Source organism: Panthera tigris, chromosome B4 (genome assembly GCF_018350195.1).
Source record: "Panthera tigris isolate Pti1 chromosome B4, P.tigris_Pti1_mat1.1, whole genome shotgun sequence".
Taxonomy (NCBI): Eukaryota; Metazoa; Chordata; class Mammalia; order Carnivora; family Felidae; genus Panthera; species Panthera tigris.
In genome coordinates this window covers 36,512,560-36,535,014 of record NC_056666.1, presented here as the reverse complement: position 1 = coordinate 36,535,014, position 22,455 = coordinate 36,512,560, and the positions used below count along the sequence as shown (strand labels likewise).

The window sequence follows — 22,455 nt, the reverse complement described above, 5'->3', positions numbered from 1 at the left end:
ATCATCAACTACTTGTTGGTTAGGAGCTTATTGGAATTTGGCTTGGGTAATGGAGGCCAAACAATATGAAGTAACAAACTAGAATCTCAAGGTAATAGAAGAAATTACGTTAAGTACACTGAAGGGGGAAAGATTCATGAGTAGTAAGTAAATACTTGAATAGAGTTTAAAGAATATGTTGTTAAATCTCATTTGAACAAAAGTGATTATCATGTTTTTGATTCATGTTTGGTTATCTTTCACAGACATCTTAAAGAGATTCAAGACCTGCAGAGTCGCCAGAAGCATGAAATTGAATCTTTATATACCAAACTGGGCAAGGTTCCCCCTGCTGTCATTATTCCCCCAGCTGCCCCTCTTGCAGGGAGAAGAAGGCGACCCACTAAAAGCAAAGGCAGCAAATCTAGTCGCAGCAGTTCCTTGGGGAATAAAAGCCCCCAGCTTTCAGGTAAAAAGCCATGGACTAGGTCAGCCTTGGCTGTCCCATCTTTTGTTTCTGTCTCCTGACTCTATATGTAACCTATTGAGCCATTTGTTGTTTTTGTTAAATTTCAGAGGAGTTTGACTTTCCTAATATTCTTGCTTCCTTGACTTTTCCACTCCTTATATTTATAGTACCTCTATTTGTTGAGTCTATGGAAGGGTGAGTACTATGGCTTATTCCATTGTAACCCATATTACTAACTACCTCCATTACCCAAGCCACTTACAGTTGTTCTTAAGGATAAAACACTTAGCATTGCCTGGTTACTCATATAATTCACATTACACCAAACTCATAGTCAATTGGAAGAAAATACTTCAGTAAAAGTTCAGGTAGGTTTTTCCTTTCAGTGAATGGATTATCCATAATTGCAGCTGGGATGAATGTAAATTTCATTTAGATGTTTGGATATGTCTTAGGTGGTAATTTTCCTGATTAAAGTTTTTATTTCATTTATGTATATTGAAATAAAGAACTTGCTCGTGGCTGTAATAAAAAATAATTCATAATCTCTTGTAATAAACTACAGTTTGTCTATTTTAATGGTGATAGAATTCTTACCCTTTGGTGAAATTATGAGAATGTTAACAGATAATTGGTTGTAAAGTGAAAGACTGAAATAAATTTATACCTCATAGTTGTTCTCCAGGTCTAATATAAATGTGTTGGAAAGCAGTTGCAAACTTCTTAGCAGCTTTCCATTCTCTGGAAGCTTTCAGAAACCCAAACCATTTCTCTAGTACATCAGAACCCATTCATTAGTAGAAATGTGATTATAAAGGATATCAGCTAATTTAGATCCTGATCCCAATTTTGACATACTTTTTGAGTGGCCTGCTAGTCTGCCAATTAGTAGTGAACAGAGAAATTGGTCAATTTCAAGACAGTTGACTAGGGAATAAAAGCCACCTGCCACAAATAATTTTAAATATGTATTACTCTGTAGTCATCTGCATTATTTTTGACACCACTTTTGTACTTGACCTGACACATACTTAGAAGGAAAACTAAGCAGAGACTGCCCACCAAACCTATTTGTATCCTGCATCAATTCAGTGTTACAGGTTTTTAAAAGCAATGATGGAATTGTAAAATGGAATTCTCCCATATCCACTGCGTGTTCTACTCAGCTGAGACTTGGGAACCATCTAGGTTATCTAAACTAAGTCTTTCGGAATAGTTACTCCAGCCCTATTGCCTATTGATTCTCATGTCATTTCTCACTTCCCCTCCCATTAGTGAGGCCTTTTGTTCTTTCATCACTTACAGCTTTTGACCTATTATTAGTCACTTAGTGGGGCACATTGAAGAATAAGAATATAAGAATAGTGCCTGTTAAGTTTATTGAGAAAGCTGGACATGTTTCCTCATGCCACTTTATCTTTTGGCAGGTAACCTGTCTGGTCAGAGTGCCACTTCAGTTTTGCACCCCCAGCAGACCCTCCACCCTCCTGGCAACATCCCAGAGACTGGGCAGAATCAGTTGTTACAGCCCCTTAAGCCATCTCCCTCCAGTGACAACCTCTATTCAGCCTTCACCAGTGATGGTGCCATTTCAGTACCAAGCCTTTCTGCTCCAGGTCAAGGTAAGCAATCAAAGCAATCAACATGTTCTAAAAACATGAAAATGGAGATACTGCCATATCCGCAACAAAAGCCTGATGAGCATCCTATTAAGGTCAGTTGGAAGACCAGCTGACCAGAACACAGCCTGTGTATTAAAACACTTTCGGATCTTGAGCTGGAAAGGGAAGTTGAGTAATGATTATATTAGGTGAATTCATTGCTCCTATCAGATGAAATAGGTTTTTTCAAAGGATTACAGCAAAAGGTTGTATTGTGACTTACATGAGGACTTAACCAAATTAATGACTCATTTGGGATTTGCAACATACGCTTTAATACTAGACTGAGATTTCCTGAACCAAAATTAAGGAGTTTTAGCAGTTTCTGAAAGCTAATGCATTTGCCTAGCCAGTGTAGACTTTTTTAACTTGTAAGTATGGGAGTAGCATTCTAAGATAAATAGCCCTACAATTCGATTTGTTACCTATAATCTACTTCCTAAATAGAGTTTTATTTATTAATGATCATTTAAAACCTTCCTGTAGCAGAACGCTGCTAGTAACGATAGAACGAGAATTGGAAGAACTTAGGTGTCTGGGTGGAAAAGAATAAGAGAAGAGTTAGGTAACTTGCTTAGGTGCTTTTGCCACAATATCACAGATAGTAAAGGTAGATCATCATTGGACTAGGTAAATGTGCTTGCTTGCCGGGAGCACAAACCAGCTAGCATTATTATTCACACTGGGAAAAGCTTCAACATTTTGCAAAGTAAGGGAATTGAGACCTAATATTTCCTGTCCTACCTATCTGACATTTCCCTAGAAGCTTGTTCTTCTGTGTGCCATCTTAGCGCATTTCACCACTCCAGCCTCAAGTTTCTAACATCTTGTAGTTGTGTTCTGTCTCTTCTCTCTCTGTTCTTCCCTGTTTTTCCCCTCTCACAGGCTGTGCGAAGTTTAACTGTGCATCTGAGCAGGTGACATTCAAACCTGGTGGCAGGAGGACCCGATTTCTGAGTACGCCCTGCTTGGCTCTTTGTGTGTAACACCTTTACTCCTTCCTCGTCCTTGTTTTTCTGCTGCTTGGATCTGATGTTTCATGCAGTCCATTTTCATTTGTCTCTTTGTATATCATCTACTCAGTGGCTTGGCTGAACTATTACCCTCAGAAGTTTGGGTCTCTGTATTAATTATGATAAAAGATGTAGAAATAAGAACAGGTTTCTATAAACTTCAAAATAACTTTCTGGTAGAATTGCTTCTTTATAGATCCATGACAGAGTAGAAAAGGTGGTAATGCTGTATAGACTGCAGGGTCATTTGGGATAAAGACTGAAGTCCACAGTCCTACTCACTTCCACCCCTTGCTTTGGCATTAGAAGTGACAGAAAGCATCTTGACCACTGATGTACTTAGATCCTGGCAGCAAGGGAAAATTACACCCTATTTTTTTATTCTTTTTCCGAGTAGGTTGAAATCTTTTTTTTCTTCTCAATTTAGCCTGGCCATCTGTCCATTGAAATGATGCTAGAATCTCTTCATTGGATCCTTTCACCACCCTTACCTTCTAACTCCCTAAAATTGATAGTTCAAAAAGGGTTTCAGTGTAGTTATTCTGATCAAGCATTTATTCTCAAGAACCAGAGCCCAGGGCCTGCCAGTGAAAATGGTCTCTTTAACATGATTGCTAGGATTTCTTAGCTTTCTTAAAAGCAAGGCACAATAGTAAATCACCCAATTTCCCAGCCCATCTTCCCCAAATATGAAATGAAGATGATGCCTCTCTCGTAGGGCTGTTGTACAAAAAAATAAGATCATGTGCACAAACACTGGTAGCTCTTGGGAAGCACACATCATTTTCTTCTAATTAGCCAGTGCCTACCTGAAACATAGTAGGTAGTCAATAAATGTATACTGGAATAAAAATTTTAAAAACAAAAATAAGGCTCAAGTAGAAAACCTTTGTTAGAGTTTGGTTAAAGATCTTCATTGCTGAGGCCTCAAACTTCTGATGTGGTTACTGAAGTGCTTTTTAAATGCATGTGCTAAGGACATCACTGTTGCTGAGGTTCAGAGGTCCTTGGGCCTCATGTATCACTATCCAGGACTATTGAACAAAGAAGGAGGTGGAAGACATTATCCAGTTTGGTAGTTTTCCAAAGCATGTGTGATGTTTGGTTACACTAGGCTGGACCAAGCATGTTAGCACCTTGACACTTAAATAAGCATATGTCCAGCTGGCAAGATGAGATGACATTAATAGGAGGAGGAGGAGACAAGTGTTTCAAAGTAGGTTGCGACATGTCAGGCCTATGCTATACAGCCTGAAACGTCGAAGAGGGAAGAAAGAGAACCAAGGCTTTTTTGTGAAGAACAATGTGAGTGATACATTTCAGATTAATTAATTAAATAAATTCTCACCACACTCTTAAAGGTAGGTGGTAGCACACAATTGTTCAGATGAAAGTGGTTAGAAATAAAATCTTACCACTTCCTTTCGGGTCTAAAACGAGAGGCCCTACATCTGTTGAAGGCACACAAGTATACATCATGTAAGCCTTGGTAAACAAATTACGAAAGGCAGATTTAAAGCAAATAGGGAAAGGAAAACAGGCATTTATTTACCAGGTGTAGGGTCTTTTTAGTTTGGGATGCGTTATTCTGTGCTCTCAAAATAGATTATGGTTTGGAAGCACGGCTTGGCTTAACGCTTTATTTATGTTCAAAAGTTGCTTGTTTTCCACATACTTTTAAAATTTTTTCTGGAGGGGACGGGGTTAGTATGTATGTCTAGGATTTGGAAATATATTAGCCGATTTAAAAGGATTCAAAACTGTAACAATGGTACTGTTAAGTCTACTGTGGTAGGATTGTTTAATGCATTTTATCGAGTGCTTTTTAACAACCCAGCAGGAGAAACAGAAAGTGGGACGGGGTCAGTGGAAAGACTGCTTGGGTATTTGAAATTCAAGCAGTAAGACCTGAGAGACTGGAGTTCTTCCCCCAGGTTCCCCCAGAACCTTAGTGCAGAGCATTACTTGTAGATACAAAGACTGGTGGAAGCTCAGCCGTCAGCCAGGTGCCACTGGCCATCAGATAACCACGTGAAGGCTGACAGCTAGCAAGCTGCGTCCCATAGAACTGTACCCATAGCAGGGTACTCCCAGGTCCCACCAACTTGTCTCTCTTTCTGCTTTCTCTTGCTGGCACTTTGTGTGCTGTTTGGAGATTCTAAATATTTTACACTGATGTTTCTTTGTCTTTAACACGTTGCTCTCTCTTTGTGCTTCAGGGAAGATGGTGAAAAAAGTCTGTCCTTGCAACCAGCTCTGTAGTAATTATCTTTTCTTTCTGTTATTTTTGGTCCTTGATTGCAAAGCCTGTTATCCATGAGTTCTTGGAACCCTGAAGCTTCACAACGCCCTCATTTCCCAACTTCCATCTGTCTAGTTCTGCACCCTGTTCTGATATATTTTTTAACATGCTTAATTGCTGACCTGTGACTATCCTTACAGATTAAGAAATCACCTCCTAGTCAATGCTCTCACATGATGACCCTCTGTGATCCTGGCTTTGTGACAATTATGGATTGATGATGCCCATGATAGAGAGAGAGAGAGATCAGGGATGCCTGGCTCTTTGGGGAGAGCCCTTTAGTTAGCAGATATGTGCCAGCCGCTGTTCTCCCACTGGAAAATCAGCACTGGTCAAAACATGGAAAAGTCCACATCCTCATATCACAGCAGGAGGCGTCTGCTAGATTGTGGAGGAGAAAAGCACTACTTCGTAGAGTCTGGCTTCTTAGGCTGATGGCTTCTCATTAACGTGCATGCAATTCAACTACCCAATCAGCCACCTAGACAGTCAGAAAACTCTGTATTTGGGGTACTGGGCAATAAGCTGTGACTCATAGTAGGTTATCGTTCATGGGATCTGGTGGTGGGACATAGGGGAAATGTATTATGGCAGGAGAAAAAAATGGATTTGGGGTGGTAAAATATACACTACTTCCTAGAGCTTTGCAGCAGAACTGAGAAAGGTCCAGAGGCTACTCAGTGTACTCTCTGGAAGGCAAGCAGCATCCTCAAAAATATATGTATTATAAGTGTTTTTAAACCATTTCCTACTAAAGTGGACTAAATGCACTATCCATGCTTCTAGCTTTTGTAGTCAACTTTTCCCAGGCATTAATTTCTCGTCAGAGAGGGATGTGTTTGTTTCCTTCTTTAATGAGAAAGCCTGTTTTCAGAAGCCAGAATAAGGTTAACTGTACGGCCAACCTCATGGTATAAACCCCACCTTCATAATCCAGTAGTGTGTAAGACAGATGAAAATGAAAAATGAAATTTGGTTGTAAAGGAGCCTCACAGCATCAGAGACGACTAGCATGAGACTAGAGAGGTGTGACCCCAGCATGAGCTCTTTGTGAATAAGCAGTGTTCACCTCTACTGAGCTTCTCATATTTGGCTTGTGACAGTTCTTCTCACTTGTGATTGTTTCTGGTTTTCATTTTGATTGTCTCACTCATCATCAAGCTCACCAGTTACTGTTCAAACAGGAAAATAGCCCTCATGCATGTGATACGCTTGCTTTCTGGATTCTATTACTGTCACGACTGCCACCCTCATTGCTTGTGCTTCCCACTCTGTGCTTCCCCACCACGGTCTCTCTTGCTTTTCAAGGAAAGCTGTTTGTTTCCTGTGCTTTTATCCTTTTCCACTTGGGTTTCCTGTCCCACAGGAGAACTTACTCCGCCCTTTACGCTGTATGTGCAGTAGCTATCCCCTTGTGGCTCCAGTGGGCCCTCAGAAGTGAGCTAATACACACACTGCAGTAATCCATGTCTTGCCTTGGTGGTAAGAAGCATGTGACCTTCCTCACTCTGCAGCTTCACCTCAGAATTAGCTGTTCCTCTAATACAGACGTGCTTGTGTGTGCCATTCCCAGGGCAGTGGGGTATAAACTTGAGACCAGCAGTGGATTATAAAGGGCTTTTAAATGGCAGAGTTGCTTCGGGCATGCTGCTGTGCTCTGGTGCTGCTTCGACCTGGAAAGCAGGAAAATGGATGCATTTATTTAGCCCCCAGCATTATTTGGATATCTTAAGGCCTAGTGGCTCACAACTTACCTTAGTAGCTTTTATTTATTCTGCAGCAAATGTGAATTCTGGTAAGAAAGTGGGGGGTGAGGGAAAAAAAACAAGATTATGACTTTTCTTTCCCTCTTCCCTAAAACTTGCCTCTTCGAATAATCTTCAGTGTGCCCTCCAGCAGAGCCGAAATCAGGCAGGACACAGACTCCTTCTTCCTTTATCATCAAACCATAGAAATAGAATTCCTTCATCATAACCTCAAAGCTTCCTCCTTCCCTTTGCACTCCTTCCTCAGCTGAATGTTCCTGTTGCTTCCACATACAAGTGCTTGCTTGCTCTCCTGGGAAAGGGGGGAATGGGTGAGAATCCACAAACCAATTGAACCAATTGAGACTGAGGTCATCTTCAGGAAAACCATGTGTTCCTGGAGTTGAAAGATTCAGGCACACCACAGAGAACCTTCCTCATGACTAATCTTGGTTCTTAACTCATAGGCAACTGGGAGAGATTGAAGCCTTCATTCCTCCCGAGTTTGTTTACAAATTTGTGTGTACGGGTCCAGGTGAAAAAGGTTTTTTGAACCGAGCATGCTGTTTCTTTTATCACCTCTTTCTGTTAAAGAATGGCTAAAGACTGTGGCACAGTATCCACATGGTGTGGGAAGCCCATCTTTTCCTGGGCCAAGCATCTACCTTTGCTTTCCTTTAACTCCTACTTTAACCCTGCCTCAGTGCTCGAGAAATCCTCTTTTGCCCTGCATTCTGCAGCATTCTAGAGCCTCACTGACCATACCACACCTCCCTCATCAGCGTGATGCTGGGAATAGAGTACTGAAACTTACTTTCCGTACTCTAGATGCCATGGGAATGGGCAGAAAGGGGTCCCTCCCCTTTGTGCCTACCACCATCTTGAGTTTTTTAGCCTCATCTGCAACTCCTGAAGAGAACCTGTTTTCATTACCCTCTTATGCCAAAACATTTGGCTAAACAAGACCTTGGAACCTTCCCGTCTTGCATGGCTTCCCAACTCATCCTCTCCCCATTCAGTGGCTTGCCATTCATCATCCTGTGAAGTTTTCCCTCTTCCTGAAGCCAAAACCCAACCTCCTTTTAATGGTTGTATTCTGTTGCTTCTTTTAATCCTAGGGACCAGCAGCACAAATACTGTCGGGGGAACAGTGAACAGCCAAGCCGCCCAAGCTCAGCCTCCTGCCATGACGTCCAGCAGGAAGGGCACATTTACAGATGATCTGCACAAGTTGGTAGACAATTGGGCCCGAGATGCCATGAATCTTTCAGGCAGGAGAGGAAGCAAAGGACACATGAATTATGAGGCAAGTCTGCTTCCCTTCTTGACATTTCCCTAATCTGTCAAGAGTATCACTTAGCACACATCTGAATTCAGAGAGGATATCAAGTACCCAGGCTAGTGCTTAACATTTCATGCCACAGCCTTCTGTAGTAGCTCATGACTTTTAACCCCTTTAGAAACAAACAAAAATCACCCGGTTGCCCTTTTATTTTTCTTCCCTGAATTTCTAGCTCCCTGTTTGTCAACTAAAGTTTTTTCTCCCCCTTTCTTTCGAAGCCTTGAACTACATATGCATATGTACACAAGCACATGACTCTGCCCACTTCCAATCAGAATAGTTATTCTACCCTAACATGTTAAGTATAAAAAGCCGATAATTATTATGGAAGGTTTGGTGCGAGTTTTGGTTTCGCTATACCCTGTGAGATTAGACCAGCCCCAGTCCTAGAATTATATTTCAGTACTACCCATTTCACACCCATGGGTTACACCCACACCGGACTTTACATGTAGTTGTTTTGTTTTCAGGGCCCTGGAATGGCAAGGAAGTTCTCCGCACCTGGTCAGCTGTGCATCTCCATGACCTCAAACCTGGGTGGTTCTGCCCCCATCTCTGCTGCATCAGCTACCTCTCTAGGTCACTTCACCAAGTCCATGTGCCCCCCACAGCAGTACGGTTTTCCAGCTCCCCCCTTTGGCACTCAGTGGAGTGGGACAGGTGGCCCAACACCACAGCCACTTGGCCAGTTCCAACCTGTGGGAACTGCCTCCTTACAGAATTTCAACATCAGCAATTTGCAGAAATCCATCAGCAACCCCCCAGGTTCCAACTTGCGGACCACTTAGACCTAGAGACATTAACCGAGTAGATTTGGGGGCAGGAGATGGAATGCTGAGGGGTGGGCGGGAGGGGGGAATGGGAAAGTAGCCTATATACTAACTACTAGTGCTGCATTTAACTGGTTATTTCTTGCCAGAAAGGAATGTTTTTAATACCGCTTAGAGCCCTCAGAATTGAGAATCTCCCTCCCCCTTCACCATTTATTGGAGTGGAACAAGAGGGAAAGAGCAGCTTTCTTGTGATGGGGCGGTTTCAAACTAGGCTTTCCTGTTCTCTACACCCAATAGCAAGGGCTAGGAAAGAGAATCATTTATCAGAAAGCCACAAGAGAGCTCAGTCAGTGGAAAAACCAAACCCCATCTGGATTTTCAAGTGGGTGGAGCTCTAAATGTTGGTACCCACCCCAAATCCCTTATTCCCTCAAGAATCCAAACCACAACACAAAAAAACAAACAAAAAACCTATTGGGCTCTCTCCTACCCTGTTCCCCCCTCCCTTTTTTTTTTTTTTCTTTGTTTCTTCTTTTGTTTCTTTCTTTCTTTTTGCTCTTTAGAACCCAGTGAAAAACACCAGGGGACTGAGGTTTCAACCCTTTCTTATGATAGGTCATTAGTGCTTTTAAGCAAATGATATTAGCAGCTTTGACTGCAGCATTAGCAATTAGGAAAAAAAATTAAGTTCCCTGCGGACATGTAACTTTGCCATCAGTTTTGATGTGGAAACACTGTGATATATAAATGTTGTTGGACAACAGTAGTTTTAAGAGTAAAATACGAAAGGTTTAAAAAGTTGAAAAAAAGCAAGCTCTGTCCTTTACTTATTGAGACACTTTAGCTTTTTTCCTTTGTATTTCCATTGTAGTAGATAAATAAATGTGAATGTAAGATTGTATAAATTACTGTACTTGAATACTTCTGTTCTCCCAGTATTGCTTGCTGGATATTTTAGTGCCTTGGACTTCTACTGCTTCTGCCATTAGCACCAACTTCTCATCAGACCCCAAATCAGCAGAGGGCGTGTGAAAGGATAATAGGTCCATGTGACCCCAGCAGAGGATTATGCCAAAGGGAAACTGAAAGAGTATTTTTTTTTTTCTCTTAAGTCATTCAATTTTGTCTAGAGCAGGTGTAAGATGAGCAGGGTGAGAAGTTAAGTTGACATCAGTGGTTGAAAGCAGAAAGTTCTGTTTCAGGAACAGTGAGGAGGGGTTTCGTAACAAAATTGGACAATTTAAAAGATTAAGGGTGGTGTGTGATAAATGAAGAAAAAGGAAGACTAAGAATGGGAGAACAAACTCGTTATGAAGATATGTGATGCCTGGCCTGTGGGTGCCATAAGCCTTACTTGAGCCAGGCTGGAACAGACAAGACCTAGTAGAAATGGCTGAATATAAAGGGAGTGGGGGCTAGTTTTTAAGTTGGGAAACTGATAGTGAAGAGTCACAGATGGAGAAAGTTGCTCTAAGAAAAACTGTATGGATTGCTTTCCTCTTGTTGCAAATGTCTCCTGCATTTCCCAGCTTGGGGTACTGTATTTTGTGGAAAGTGGACCCACATCTGAATTAAGCATTGTAAGAAAGAGTGCTTATTCCTACTCATTTCCTATGTGATGTCCAGATGGTTGCAGAATCCTAAGTCTGTTGTGCCACCTCTTTTTCTAGAATTGCAACTGATATTCTCACATTTTCATATAAACAAATACTCCCCTTAAGTAATAACTGCAACCAATCAGTATTATTTAGTGCTATGCCTAGTTGTAATGGGCAGTTCTGTTATTTTCAGAGCTTTCAGGAAATACTCCTAATTGGCTATGTTTAGATCTCTGTTATCTCTGAAGATGGGGAAAGAAGCTAGAACTCTTAATTTAGGGGGTGCTTCTTTTCACTTGAGTTGGGAAATTAACATAGTGCTGATCTCTGACCCACCTCAACTGGCACATCCCAGGAATCCCAATAGGAAGAGCCTGGTTGGCTGTCCTGTCCTGCCGTTCCTTCATGGGTCCTGTGTTAAGTTAGCCTAGGTCCCAAAGACGCAAATGAGAGCTGAAGGTTTAGGAAAGTAGAAATTAACAGGGGTTCCAAGCCCTACTTCAAAGCTGTTTACTTATTTATTCTCTGCTTAAGATCCTTGGGGAGATGGTAAGAGTAAGAATAGAACAAAGAAGGTGCTGAGTAAATGAGAAACGGACCACCTAAGATGAATGAAACTATACTTTCTACTGAAGGAACGAGGGAACCAAATGCAGCACATTATTTTTTGTTATTTTGGCTTAATTTTGAGATCTCTTCACTTACACACAAAAAGTAAGAACTGGTTTTATTTACTGTTGATTTTTCTTCCCTCCTGTGGATGAAATAACTGAAGCCTAGAGGAATGAACTAGCGCTACTGAACTGTTTAAATTATTTTTGTGTTAATAGTACACTTTGAGTATCTTTTTCCACATTACAAAAATCTTTCTGAATTATAAATGTTTTCCTTACATTATTTAACAATGTACACTGTTTAGAAAAACAAATAAACTAAATTCAAACCTTGGGGGTTTCTCAGCAGCCGTTAATTGTACATTTTGCACTAACTCTGGGTGTTGCGCTTCTTGTAAGATTGCGCTTTGTGCTTCAGTTTGTTACCTTTGTAGACTTATTTAATGAAACCATTCAAATAAACCAAACTTGCTTTTGTTGAGCTGTGGGCTTTCATTTCCAGCAAATTCCCTTTTCATGATCTCATTAGCTCACTTTTGAGTTGTGTACAATTTATATAACTAGATTCCTAACTCCAGGACCTCTTTAGCAGTCCTGAACTAAACTAAGATTATGCTTCAGAAAAAGAGTTTTTTTCTGACGAAAGGGGTAAGGGTGTCAAAATCAAAAGATGAACATATGACCAAATCCATGTAACAAGAGGTAGTAATAAGGTAAAAGGAAAATCGGGGTAAGCTACATCATCTTCCGAAGGAACAGAAATGGCTGCCTTCCTGTACTTCAGGAATTCCTTGCCGCGGGTTCATAGCTTCCCACAGGTGGGTGTTTGATGCAAAAATTTATAAAAGCCACAGCGTGAAGATCAGATAAAAGGCACAGTCCAAGGTACTGTTTTACTTAAAAAGTAAACCTGCAAACTCATTATTTGGGGAGAAGAATTATGAAACATCTGAAACTATACAAAAAAACATTTTTTGAGATACAAAGCCACCTTCACATGTGAAATGCAAAAATATAAACACCTACTTACATTTTTTGTTAAAAAGAATTTATTTTGCTTTCTTAAAATGCCTTTTCTTTGGTCCTAGATCATTCCCTTGATAAGGAAAAAAACCACAGGACAGTGACTTCATAAACCTATAAAGGAGAGATTATCATAGATGAAGATGGCAGGCTGGATTGATGCAAAGTAGCAAAACCCCACTCTAGTCTTTGTTCTTAGGATACACAGTGTGGTGTGGACAGCAGTAAATGTGGAGACCTAAAGTTCAAAGAAGACAGACATTAACAATAACTTGATATAGGTGGTGGTTAAAGTCCGTGCTTCATAGTATGGCTTATATTGCTTGAAGGCAGGTAGCCACTGATGACTCCTGAAATGCCTATACTTACTAATGTAAGAGCTTAGGAATAAATAGAGAAGAGCCTCAAGAGCCAGAGAGAAGGTGTTCAATCGTAGAGCCTCCCCACTGCAGTGTGTGACAAGCTTTTTAAAAGGGCTTTCTGACTGCTCTGCTCTGTCTGCAGTAGGCTCCAACACTCAAATCCTCAGGTAAAGTTCAGAATGAAGCAAGGTAAATCCTTGGAAATAAAGCTCATTCCCTAGGAATGATGAACAATTTCATGACCAAAAAGTAGTTTTCGAAAGTCCTTTTTGTGACAAAGTCCAATGATGTGACCGGAGCCTCAGTTAAGATGGATCCAGTTTCCTTTTCTTCAAGTCTTGGTTCTTGTCATAGAAATCACAGTTTACTATGGAAGAAAAAAAATCATTTAACTACGACTGCCATGATTTTAAAATAAGAAACTGACAGCTAAAATTTGAAAGGCCAGTGGGGCAGCTGGGTGGCTCAGTTGAGCATCCAGCTATGGCTCAGGTCATGATCTCATGCTTCGTGAGTTCGCGCTCACTGCTGTCAGTATAGAACCTGCTTCAAATCCTCTGCCTCACCGCCAACCCCCCCCTTGCTCCTCCCCCATTCATTTGTGCACGCGTGGTCTCTCTCAAAAATAAATATTAAACCTAAAAGATGAATAAAAATTGTTATGAGGGTAGATCTTTGTGTTATCTCTAGATCAAGTTGCAATGCCAAACATGATGGGCCTACTTTAATAGATAAAGTTCTTCAGTCAGTCATGCTTAAGCTTCCTACTATCAAGGGTTATAAGGAGTTACACCTGAAGTCAGGGCCCCCAGAGGAAAAGTTCTGGCGTATAAGCCAGTTATCTTTCATTTTCTTACACTGATATTCCTCTGGCAAAATATTATTATACAACTTCTTAAAATGGAATTCATCATTCTTTCTTTAAAATGCAAAGAATTAACCCAAGTCCTCCCTTCAATTTTTGTTGCTGAACACTCTCGCTACCTGTTATCTCTTGGTTACTGTTGTGAGTTTGGAGTTGCCTGGGTCCAGATTTTGCTTGTGGATCCTGGTGACAGAGGTCCTGTGGGGTCCTATTCCAGGTCACCACCTGGTGTTTCAGGACTGGTGTGGCAGGGGTCTGGAGTGGTTCTGGCCTAGACAAGGGCTTCACATCACTGTCCCCTGCATCTGGATCCATATCCCACATTCCAAGACTGTCTGCAAGGACAGAGATCGTGGGAAAACGCAGCATCAACAAAGAAGTGTTCTCACAAAGCACTGGGAAAAACGTCATAAGAAATTCCATGTCGTGAGTGGACTATGACAGCTTTTGGAATTTCTTTCTCCCCATCCACTAAAAGTATGCCAGAGTTTCTCTTAGGACCATAGATGAGCTGAGTATGTGCTGTCACAACTGCCTGCAGTCCATTACGTGTCCTCTCTTTTTCTAAAACTTTGTGGGGCTATAAGATTAAAATGAGGATTTTTATGTCTCTCTTAAAATGTATTAGTGACTACCAAAAGTGCATTTCATAGGTTTCATTTAATAAGTACCTATATTGGGGCGCCTGGGTGGCTCAGTCGGTATGCATCAGACTTCGGCTCAGGTCGTGATCTCATGGTTCGTGGGTTCAAGCCCCGCACTGGGCTCTGTGCTGACAGCTCAGAGCCTGGAGCCTGCTTCAGATTCTGTGTCTCCCTCTCTCTCTCTGCCCCTCCCTCACTCACATTCGTCTCTCTCAAAAAAAAAAAAACATTAAAAAAAAATAATAAGTACATATATTAATGCTTAAGTCATTCCTTTAGCTCCTACTGACCTGTGAGGAAGTCTTTCTCCGTGTGTGGTTCAGAAACAGTTATGGGGGTGCTGTGCTTCACAGGAAGTGCTGGTGGTGCTGCTACAGTTCACAGGAGAGCAAACGAGAGAGGACAAAATCAGAATCACTCAGTTGTTGGAGGGAGCACCTCAGAAGTGCAAAGCTGCCTAGAGTTACGCTGGTTCCTAGCACAGCCAATAGGAGATCCAAGATTCCTGGTCCCATTCCTACCTACATACAGATCTGCATGAGGCTAAAATCACGATTCTCTTTTCTTCTCACTAAATTGGGGAGAAAACAAGGTTCATTTCTCCTAAAGCAACTATCCAGTTAGTCTGGGATAAGCCCTTTGTTTCTACTCTCTGGGAAAGACAATTATCTTCAAACAATTTTGCTTCATGTTCACAGACGACTCAGAAAAACTTTCTAATACGGAGATGGCCAAAGTAGCTGAAAGGGGATAAAAAAAGTTATATACCCTAAAATTTCTAGTTCTAGATTATGTCAAGGCCCCTTTCCTTCCCTGAAAATAGATGAGGGCGTCTTTAGAAATGGGGAAATGCATGGCAGGATTTCACAGAGTCTTAATTGCTTAGACTCTATCCTGACCTGATGTCCTACTGAGTTCTGGTTTGGACGTAACCGTACATACTGGCAGAGGATCAGGCTAGTCCCTCGGGACACCTCCCCAGGGCCTCCGCTCTCATCCTCCTCACACACCCTGATTCTTCTTTTCCACTGATGGAGCAGATAGTTGCACTTGCTGTTTCTCCATTTGTTCCCGGAACTGCTGCTGCAACTGTTTTTGCCGGAGCTTCCGCTGGTACGTGGCATCGCTCTCCATGGCGGAGGCCAGGCTTCTGCATCAGAAGAGCAATAAGGCGGGGCTGAGTTAATGAAGTAAACTCCTGAGGGAGGACACAGACCAGTCTGCTAGCTCAGGAGGTGAAAATGGAGATCAGGAAGACTGAGAAGAGAAAGAGAGGGAACCGAGGCCTCATACCGGGAGCTGCCGGCCTTGTCTTCCTGTTTCACGAGGTGGGGATCATCTGAGCGGCTTGGTTTACAAGGGGAGGTCACCTCCTGTGGTTTCGGGGGTCCCAGAGTCACGTTCTGCCGGCAGCTGCTGTATCTTGCTTGTTCCACAGAGGGTTCAAAATCTTGTCTCTTTGCTTTAGTTAAATCCACTTCAAGAGGCAACTAATAAGGGAAGAAAGGAGGTAAATAACTTCTTCCAAGTGCACTTCCCCTTCCTTTTCCCTGCCTTCAAGGTCTAGATTCCTGGAAAATGGTATTTGACCATCCACTATCCATCGTGCCCTCTAGATCCTGAGAAGCTGAGACAAAGGATCCATACTTCGATCTGTGCTTCAACTAACATTTTTAATTATATGGGAGAAGTAAAACAATTTCATTTTCTACTTTATACCTTTCTGTAGTAATCAAATTTTGGTAAAAAGGAATCTTACTTTATGATTCAAGGCAAATGTTCTATATATCCTAATTTGAGTCTTTCGTGGGCAGCTGGATCTGTCTGATGCTGTCTACTTTTTGTCTCTTTTTCGTGGAAATGATCACACATACTCCTTGTGGAGGCCTGTACTTTCTCTGGCCTTTCTTCCAGGACTTCCCCCAAAATACAACACTCCTCAGTACAACACTCACAGGTTGCTGCGGCACAACTAAGTGTCCTTCAAATGACAGGAGGAAGAAGACTTGGAAAGCACTGACGTCTCCCAATTTAGGGTAGTTCCTGCATCTCACCCAATGTGAGAACTAACTGTACTTCATGGCATTTGGCAAAATGTTCTACTTCCAGGCCCTGAGCACTATAGAAACCCAGAGCTTTTCACTTGGGAGAACTGTCTCGATTCATACGGATGCTTATTTTAATAAAGATAATCTGAGGGGCACCTGGTGGCTCAGTCAGTTAAGCGAATGACTCTTGATTTCAGCTCAGGTCATGATCTCACGATCGTGAAACTGAGCCCTGCATTGGGCAATGTGCTGTGGAGCCTGCTTAGGATTCTCTCTCTCAAAAAAATAAAATTTTTAATTAATAACCTGAAAATAATTTCATTACATTATGAAATTTCTAATCTACATTGGAAAGTAAATGAGTAGGTTAAAAATAAATGAGCTTGGGGCACGTGGCTGTCTCAGTAGGTGGAGCATGCAACTCTGGATCTTGGGGTCATGAGTTTGAGCCCCACAATGGGTGTAGAGATTATGTAAAAATAAAAATTTTTAAATAAAATAATAAAATAAAATAGCGTAGGCAACACGGATGAACACTGAGGACATTATGCTAACTGAAATAGGCCAGTCACAAAAAAGCAAGTATGTATGATTCCATGTACAGGAGGTACATACTTAGAGTAGTCAAAAAAACGAGGCAGAAGGTAGAATGGCAGCTGCCAGGGGCTACAGGGAAAAGGAAGCAGGAAGCTACTGTTCCACTTTCAGTTTGGTAAAAAGAGAGTTCTAGAAATGGACAGTGGTGACAGCTGTACAACAGAAGGAAGGTTTTTAACACCACTAACTACACTTAAAATGGTTAAGATGATAAGTTTTGTTATGTATATTTTACTACAAAAAAAAAATGAACTTTGAAAAAAGTTTGAAAGACTCACAATGCTAAGTGCTGCCAGAGACCTGAAACAGCTGAAACTATAAACCACGGTGCAGGAGTGTATGTTAATACAACCACACTGAACACTGGAAAGATCTAAAACGAAGCACATGCCTATTCTCTGACCCGACCCAATAATTCACTCCCAAGATAAATGGGTGTGTATGCACCAAAAGACATCTAAGAATGCTAACCGCAGCCCTATTCAAAACAACCAAAAACTACTCCAAAACTCCGTCTATTAGACAGAATGGGAAAATGAGCTGTGCTGTATTCACACAATAGAAAAGTATACAGCAATGAAAATGCTACATGTGACATGAGTGAATCTCACAAACATGTCAATTGAAAGCCAGACACAAAACAGTTCATACTGTTTGATTCCCCAAGGTGCAAAAAGGCCAACTAACCTATATTGTTAAAAGAGGTTTTCCTTAGTAGTGATGAGGAGGGGAGAGCTTTGCAGTCACTGCAAGGAACACTATTGAGGCTTCTGGGACACTGATAATATTTTGATTTGATTTCAGATGGTTCTGTGGCTATGCTCATCAAGCTGAACATTTATGATATGTGTACTTTTCTACATGTTTATATGTACATGTTAACACTTCAATGGATTTTTATAAAGCACAAACTATACAATTTCATTTATATAAAGTGCAAAAACAAAAAAACCTACAAGACTGGGGCACCTGACTGGCTTAGTTGGTAGAGCATCCAATCCTTGATCTCAGGGTTGTGACTTTGAGCCCCACATTGGGTGTATATTACAGAAAGAGAGGAAGAAAAGAAAAGAAAAAGAAATGAAAGGGAAGGGAAGGAAATCTATGAGGCTAACAGAATAGAGAAGTCTGGACAGTAGTTACTTTTCAAAAGAGAAGTCAAGGTAATGAATGGGAGTGGCAAATAGGGGCTTTGGGGTACTGGTAATGTTTTTTTTATCTGGGAGATAAATAGCTGTGTTCACTACTAAATATTCATCAGGCTGTGCCATTATGAATTATACAGTTTTCTGTGTATAATTTGCACTTCATTTTAAAAATTCATTTAAAAACTGGGGCACCTGGGTGGCTCAGTCGGTTAAGCCTCCGACTTTGGCTCAGGTCACGATCTCACGGTTCCTGAGTTCAAGCCCCACGTCGGGCTCTGTGCTGACAGCTCAGAGCCTGCAGGCTGCTTTGGATTCTATGTCCCCCCCCCACCCCTTCTCTGCCCCTCCCTTGCCTGTGCTCTGTCTCTCTCTCAAAAATAAATAAACATTAAAAAAAAAATTTTTTTTTAATTCATTTAAAAACTAAGAGTAAAAAAGAAAGGGAGGATGTTAGCGGAATGGTAGACTCAGAAGCTCCATGGGCCCTTCCCCTAGAGACACTGAGTTACCAAGATACAAACTAGAATACCTTTCTGAGAACCCCGGTGACCAGCTAAGAAGCGACAGGCCACAAGCCAGCATAAAACCAAGACAAGATTCCAGCAAAAGGGGTAGGAAAACTCCTGGCATTTTGCGTGGCCACTTGTGCCCCCGCCCCTGCCCCTACCCAGCAGTGAGTAGCACAACCAGGAGGAAACCTCACGTACTGAGCTCTTCCTCTGGGATGGAAACAAAGGAATAGACTGTGTATCCAATGTTGTGGCTTGTCTAGAGCTGCCCATGGCATTGCTTTCTGTCTCACCTGACTCAGCACAATGATGGGACCAGCAACAGAGTTTGAAAGCCACTAAAAACAGAGATGAGCACAAGAACACCTTGGAGCTACAGTTATGCAGTCAGATGCCAGGAGGAGAAAGAGATCATAAGAGGTTTGAGAGGTCCTAGAACCTCTAGGTGGGCCAACTGGTAAAGTTCTTCCCCTGCACAAAACCAGTACATAAAGACTGGGACTGGTGGTTGTTTTCTTAAATGCCACATCTCAACAAAAGATCATATGGCATTTAAAGAAACAGGGAAATGTGGACCAAACAAAGTAACAAAATAAAACTCCAAAAACAGACTCTAAAAAAAAATGCAACCTATAAACTGCCTAACAAAGAATTTAAAATAACTATCATAAATGCTCAATCAGCTAAAAGAGAACACAGACAGCTAATGAAATTAGGAAAATGATGCATGGATGAAATGAGAACATCAACAAAGAAAAACTATTAAATAGCAACTAACAAGTTCCAGAGCTGAAAAATATAGTAACAGCTGAAAAATTCACTAGAGGGATTCTACAGCAAACGCGATCTGACAGAGGAAAGGATCAGCCCACAGGAAGACAGGCCATTTGAAATCATCTCAGAGAAGCAAACCAAAGGAAGAATGAAGAAATATGACCAAGCTTAAGGGGGCCTATAGGACACTTGTCACACTATATATTACAAGAGTCTCAGAAGAAGAGAAAGAGAAAGGGGCAGAGAGATTATCTGAAGAAATAATGGGCCCAAAACTTCCAAAATCTGAGGAAAGAATATGTATAAATTCAAGAAGCCCAAAGATGCTAACTAAACTAAACCCAAAGAGGCTCACACCAAAACACATTATAATCAAACTGCCAAAAGTCAAAGACAACACACTAGTTACAAACTACCAGAAAGAGAAATTAAGAAAACAAACCTATTTACAATTGCATCAAAAAGAATAAAATACTTAGCAACAAATGAACCAAGGAAGTAAAAGACCCATACACTGAAAACTACAAGACGCTAATGAAGGAAACTGAAGAACAAATGGAAAGGTATTTCATGGTATGGATTGGAAGAATTAATATTGTTAAAATGCCTAAACAACCCAAAACAATCTACAGATTCAATGTAATACCTATCAAAATGCCAACGGCATTTTCCACAGAAATGGAAGAAACAATCCTAACGTTTGTATGGAACCACAAAAGACCCCAAATAACCGAAGCAATATTGAGAACAAAGCTGGAGGCATCATGCTACCTGATTTCAAACTATATTACAAAGCTATAGTAACCAAAACAGTATTTTCATAAAGACACATAGATCAATGGAAAAGAAAGGACAGCTCAGAAATAAACCCGTTTATATGATCAACAAATTTATGACAAAGATGCCAAGAATGTACAATGTCAAAAGGACAGTCTCTTCAATAAATGGTGTTGGAAAAATGGATAGCCCATGCAAAGAATGAAACCAGACCACTATCTGACACAATATACAAATATACTCAAAATCAAGTACAGACATGAGTGTAAGACCTGAAACCATGAAACTCCTAGAAAAAAACACAGGTGATAAGCTCCTTAACACTGGTTTTGGTGATGACTTTTTGAATGTGACACCAAAGCAGAGCCAACAAAAGAAAAAATAAACAGGCGGGACTACATCAAACTAAAATGCTTTTGTATAGCAACAGAAACTGTCAACATGAAAAGGTTACCTACTGCATGGGTGAAAATATTTGTAAATGATGGAACTGGAGGGTATTATACTAAGCAAAATAAGTCAGTCAGAGAAATACAGATACCATATGTTTTCACTCATATGTGGATCTTGAGAAACTTAACAGAAGACCATGGGGGAAGGGAAGGGGGAAAAATGTTACAAACAGACAGGGAGGGAGGCAAACCATAAGACTCTTAATACAGAGAACAAACTGAGGGTTGATGGGGCGTAGGGGAGAGGGGAAAGTGGGTGATGGGCATTGAGGGCACTTGTTGGGATGAGAACTGGGTGTTGTATGGAAGCCAATTTGACAACAAATTATATTTTTTTAAAAAATTTGTAAATGATATAATCAATAAGGAGTTAATATCCAAAATATGTAAAAAACTCAATAGCAAGAAAATAAACAATCCAATTAAAAAATGGGAACTGGATCTATACAGACATTTTTCCAAAGAAGACACACAGATGGTCAACAGACACATGGAAAGATACTCAACATCACTCATCATCAGGAAAACGCAAATCAAAATAACAATGAGATATCACCTCACACCTGTCAAAGTGGCTATTATCAAAAAAATAAAAAATAAGCGTTGGCAAGGATGTGGAGAAAGGTGAAACCTTGTGCACTAGTGGTGGGAATGAAAATTGGTGCAGCCACTGTGGAAAACAGTATGGAGGTTCCTCAAAAAATTAAAAATAGAACTACCATGTGATTCACCAAGTCTACTTCTGGATATTTATCCAAAGAAAACAAAAACACTAACTCAAAAACATATCTGCTCCCCATGTTCATATGGAAATAACCTAAGTGTCCATCCACGGATGAATGGATAAAGAAAATGTAGTACACATGCAATGGAATATTACTCAGCCATAAAGAAGGAAACTTGCTATTTGCCACAACGTGGATGCACCTCAAGGGCATTATGCTAAGTGGAATGAGTCAGATAGAGAAAGACAAACATTGTATCTCATTTATATGCAGAATCTGCAGGAGAAAAAAAAAAAAGAGCTCATAGGTACAGAGAACAGATTGGTGGTTGCCAGGGATACAGTAGGTAACAGGCAAAATGGGTAAAGGGGGTCAAAAAGTATAAACCTCCAGTTATAAAAATACGTCATGGGAATGTAATGTACAGTATAGTGACTGTAGCTAATAATATTGTATATCTGAAAGTTGCTAAAAGAGTAAATCTTAAAAGTTATCATAAAAAAATGTATAACTAGGTATGGTGATGGATGTTAATTAATTAGACTTATTATGTCATTCATTTCATAACATATACAAATATCAAATTATTATGTTGTATACCTAAACTAAAATAATGTTATATGTCACTTATATCTCAATTTTTAAAAAGTCAAAGACAAAGAGAAATCTTGGAAGCAGCAAGAGAAAAATCATCAACAAATCAACAGGCCACAACACAGATGAAACGAGGACATTACGCTAAATGAAATAAGTCAGTCAAAAAAACCAAACAGTATGATTCCACTTACATGAGGCATCTAAAGTAGTCAAATTCATAGACAGTTAAGTGGAATGTGGTAACCAGGGGCTATGAGAAGGGGGAAAGGGGAGCTGTGTTTTGGGTATAGAGTTGCAGTATCTCAAGATTAAAAAGTTCTGGAGATCTGTTTCATCAGTGAACTGTACACTTACAAATGGCTAAAATGGTAAATTTTGTTATGTGTTTTTTACCACAATTTAAAAAAGAGAGGGAAAAAAACCTATGAGTGATATCCC

The 22,455-nt window shown here is 40.6% G+C and overlaps 2 protein-coding genes across 20 annotated transcripts in view; one reads left to right on the top strand and one right to left on the bottom strand.

Moving 5' to 3' along the window:
- WNK1 (WNK lysine deficient protein kinase 1) overlaps positions 1-11,977 on the top strand; it is a 162,571-nt gene extending 150,594 nt beyond the window's left edge. For all 11 annotated transcript variants that reach the window (XM_042991517.1, XM_042991516.1, XM_042991520.1 and 8 more), the window contains 4 exons: positions 246-448; positions 1,876-2,070; positions 8,288-8,475; positions 8,982-11,977. In XM_042991517.1, coding sequence (XP_042847451.1) covers positions 246-448; positions 1,876-2,070; positions 8,288-8,475; positions 8,982-9,299 — 904 coding nt within the window. In that variant the 3' untranslated portion in view covers positions 9,300-11,977. The remainder of the gene's footprint in view (positions 1-245; positions 449-1,875; positions 2,071-8,287; positions 8,476-8,981) is intronic.
- Positions 11,967-22,455, bottom strand: part of RAD52 (RAD52 homolog, DNA repair protein) — a 33,766-nt gene continuing 23,277 nt past the window's right edge. For 8 of the 9 annotated variants that reach the window (XM_015542305.2, XM_042991533.1, XM_042991528.1 and 5 more), the window contains 5 exons: positions 15,684-15,880; positions 15,401-15,540; positions 14,681-14,761; positions 13,866-14,081; positions 11,967-13,248 (listed from right to left, as the gene is read on the bottom strand). In XM_015542305.2, the coding sequence (XP_015397791.1) occupies positions 13,187-13,248; positions 13,866-14,081; positions 14,681-14,761; positions 15,401-15,540; positions 15,684-15,880 (696 nt within the window). In that variant the 3' untranslated portion in view covers positions 11,967-13,186. The remainder of the gene's footprint in view (positions 13,249-13,865; positions 14,082-14,680; positions 14,762-15,400; positions 15,541-15,683; positions 15,881-22,455) is intronic. The other variant, XM_042991532.1, reaches the window with a different exon arrangement.